The 2,500-nt window shown below is 48.4% G+C and overlaps 1 protein-coding gene across 1 annotated transcript; it reads left to right on the top strand.

The window, feature by feature from the left end:
• The first annotated feature begins 1,263 nt into the window (after positions 1 to 1,263).
• Positions 1,264 to 2,489, top strand: LOC126575075 (ficolin-2-like). The gene is made up of 2 exons (XM_050235594.1): positions 1,264 to 2,162; positions 2,235 to 2,489. Exons 1-2 carry the CDS (start codon positions 1,351 to 1,353, stop codon positions 2,371 to 2,373), a joined length of 951 nt encoding a protein of 316 aa, XP_050091551.1. The 5' UTR covers positions 1,264 to 1,350; the 3' UTR covers positions 2,374 to 2,489.
• Positions 2,490 to 2,500: the final 11 nt, after the last annotated feature.

Raw genomic sequence — 2,500 nt, 5'->3', positions numbered from 1 at the left:
GGATTACTGCGGTATATTTTCGGAGCATTTCGGTAAAAGCCCTTTTCGGGATCTGCATCAAATGCATTAGTTCGCCGCTGATAGCATGGCATTTATGAAATGACTGACGCTCGGTAAATGCCATTTGACTCTCTGCGTTGTCTGCTTATCATTTTGGATATATTAGCACGCAAAACAGTGTGCTTGCAGGGAGTTGACAAAAGGAGAGAGGGAGCGAGGTTGAAAGTTGGCATTCTAGTAGCTTCCAGTAAGTTCCAAGTAGCTAGCATAAGCCCCCGCCCCTTTCGTGCCGTTTGCAGGTAATTTATTGGCTGCGAAACGAGTCATAATTAATGCGCCCCCGGGAAAAGTTTGCTTCATTAGCAGCGAGACCTGCTCCCTCAGCCCTAAGGGGCCAAGCGATGGAGCACAAACTTTGTGGCATGAAAATGTGAAATGACAGCGGCGCACGCTGGTTAGTCACGAGCGGGGTGAACTTTTTTGTTTTAAATAAAGATAGCAGATCGAGCAGAAACCGTGCGCTTCAACTCACAACGTGAAGATGTATCTTTGACATTAATTATTGTGACTCTTTCTCTCGCACTCTCTCTCTCTCTCTCGACGCAGTGCCTGCAATGATGCATGGCAAAAGGAGAAACTGCGGGGTTGAAGGTGAATGACATACATCATCGCATTGATAGGCCTGAGCTACGAGCATCGTTATTGTATTGGATGCTGCAGGGCATGTTTGTGTTGACTGGTAATTGACTCGATGTTCAATCATTTGTTGCGGGATTTGTTCACAGATATTCTGAACTGAAAGAGATGGAGAGAGAGAGAGTGAATCTAAATGAACAATTATGTCATGTAATTATGGTTGCGCAATACTGTAAAGGAATGATAGTGCAATTCCGGACATTTATTCGATCCCAATTTCATTCGTTTCTGTAAACAAGACGGTGACAGTAATGTAGCAATCGCAAACAGTGCCGGTTCACGCTGGTAAAATCATAACAATCGGTCAAGCATGTGCTCACGCTTATCAGCTTCGTTTGCATTCCTTCGAGCATTTAATCGACCGTGCCCTACATGTCCACAGTAGTCCTCACCAGTCAATTGAGGTTTAAAAAGCAATAAAATTCAGGAAGAGCAATACAATCAGTGAGGTTATCAGGTATTGGAGTAATTGGCTCATCTTCTCGGTTGCGGTGAATCCCCTAACAGACGCAGGGGATTTTTAGATTAAACAAGTAGCATCGCAATTCGCACACTCACCGCGTTCGCCTTGGTTCCGTCAGTATACGGCGTGACTTGTAACGTGCAACAACCACTCTCCCGTGTCTTCTTCAGTAAGACGGTAAAGTGAAAGTTATGAGCATCTTTCGTGGAACAACGGCTACAACATGGTTCCAGGCGCTGGTGTGCTGTTGCGTTACCGCAGACAATCTCAGTGGATTCTATTACGAGAATATTGAATCGCGCCTTAACGCCATACAGGCCTTCGAGAGGGATCTACTGACCTACACCAATCACACCGTTCAACAGCTTAAGCTCATGACTCCGCTGCTGAGCAAGCTGCAACTGGCACCCCAACAGCAAGCCACCACATCGTCGTCGTCGCCGCCGTCGTCGTCGTTGAGTTCAGTCCAGATAAATGGTGGCACTTTGGCCGCCAGTTGCCGCGAAGTACCGGCCACTACGTCCGGCATTTATCGCATCGACCCGAACTATCCGTTCCAGGAACCGATGGCGGTGTACTGCGAGCAGTCGTACGAGGGCGGTGGCTGGACCGTGATACAGCGACGGATGGACGGATCGGTTAACTTTATGCGCGACTGGCAGGAGTACAAACGTGGCTTTGGTACGCTGCGCGGTGAGTTCTGGCTCGGTCTCGACCAGATCCATCGTCTAACGAACGTGGCACGCCACGAGCTGGTGGTGCTGTTGGAAGATTTTGACGGTGGTCGGGCGACTGCACGCTACGACCACTTCCGGATCGGAGCGGAGAGTGTAAATTATGGGCTGCTTGAGCTGGGTCGGTGCGTTTCCTGCTCCGCCGGTGACTCGTTGGACATTCATCTGAACGAAAGCTTCTCAACATACGATCGGGATAACAGTAAGGCACTGTTCAACTGTGCCGCCAAGTTCGGTGGTGCGTGGTGGTTTTACAGGTGTCACAAGAGGTAGGTTTGTGGTTGAGGGGGCGGGCGGACGAGTGAATCGAGTTAAAGATGTGTATCACTTATCGGTTTCAGCAATTTAAATGGAGAGTATCTACGAGGAAAGCTCCCGGAAAGCCAGGATTCGAAGGGCGTTATGTGGAACTCCTTCCGTGGCAGCCTATACTCGTTGAAGTCAAGTAAAATGATGATCCGGCCGGTGGGTAAAAGGTGATGAAAATGGTACTGGTGGGGCGTCATCAGGCGAGTGTTATCAACTGTAGTCATATCAATAAAAGCTAACGAATGGTCCAGATTATTTTTTTTCTACAAAAAGGGACTGGAATGAGACGCTTGCTATG

Source organism: Anopheles aquasalis, chromosome 3 (genome assembly GCF_943734665.1).
Source record: "Anopheles aquasalis chromosome 3, idAnoAquaMG_Q_19, whole genome shotgun sequence".
NCBI lineage: Eukaryota > Metazoa > Arthropoda > Insecta > Diptera > Culicidae > Anopheles > Anopheles aquasalis.
The sequence above is the reverse complement of the archived record's forward strand: the minus strand, read 5'-3'. Positions and strand labels throughout refer to the sequence as shown.

Bases quoted from the DNA above. Each gene is read 5' to 3' on its own strand.
- LOC126575075 (XM_050235594.1), top strand. From the start codon at position 1,351: ATGAGCATCTTTCGTGGAACAACGGCTACAACATGGTTCCAGGCGCTG. The intron at 2,163-2,234 runs GTAGGTTTGTGG...TATCGGTTTCAG, and splicing joins TTTTACAGGTGTCACAAGAG to CAATTTAAATGGAGAGTATC.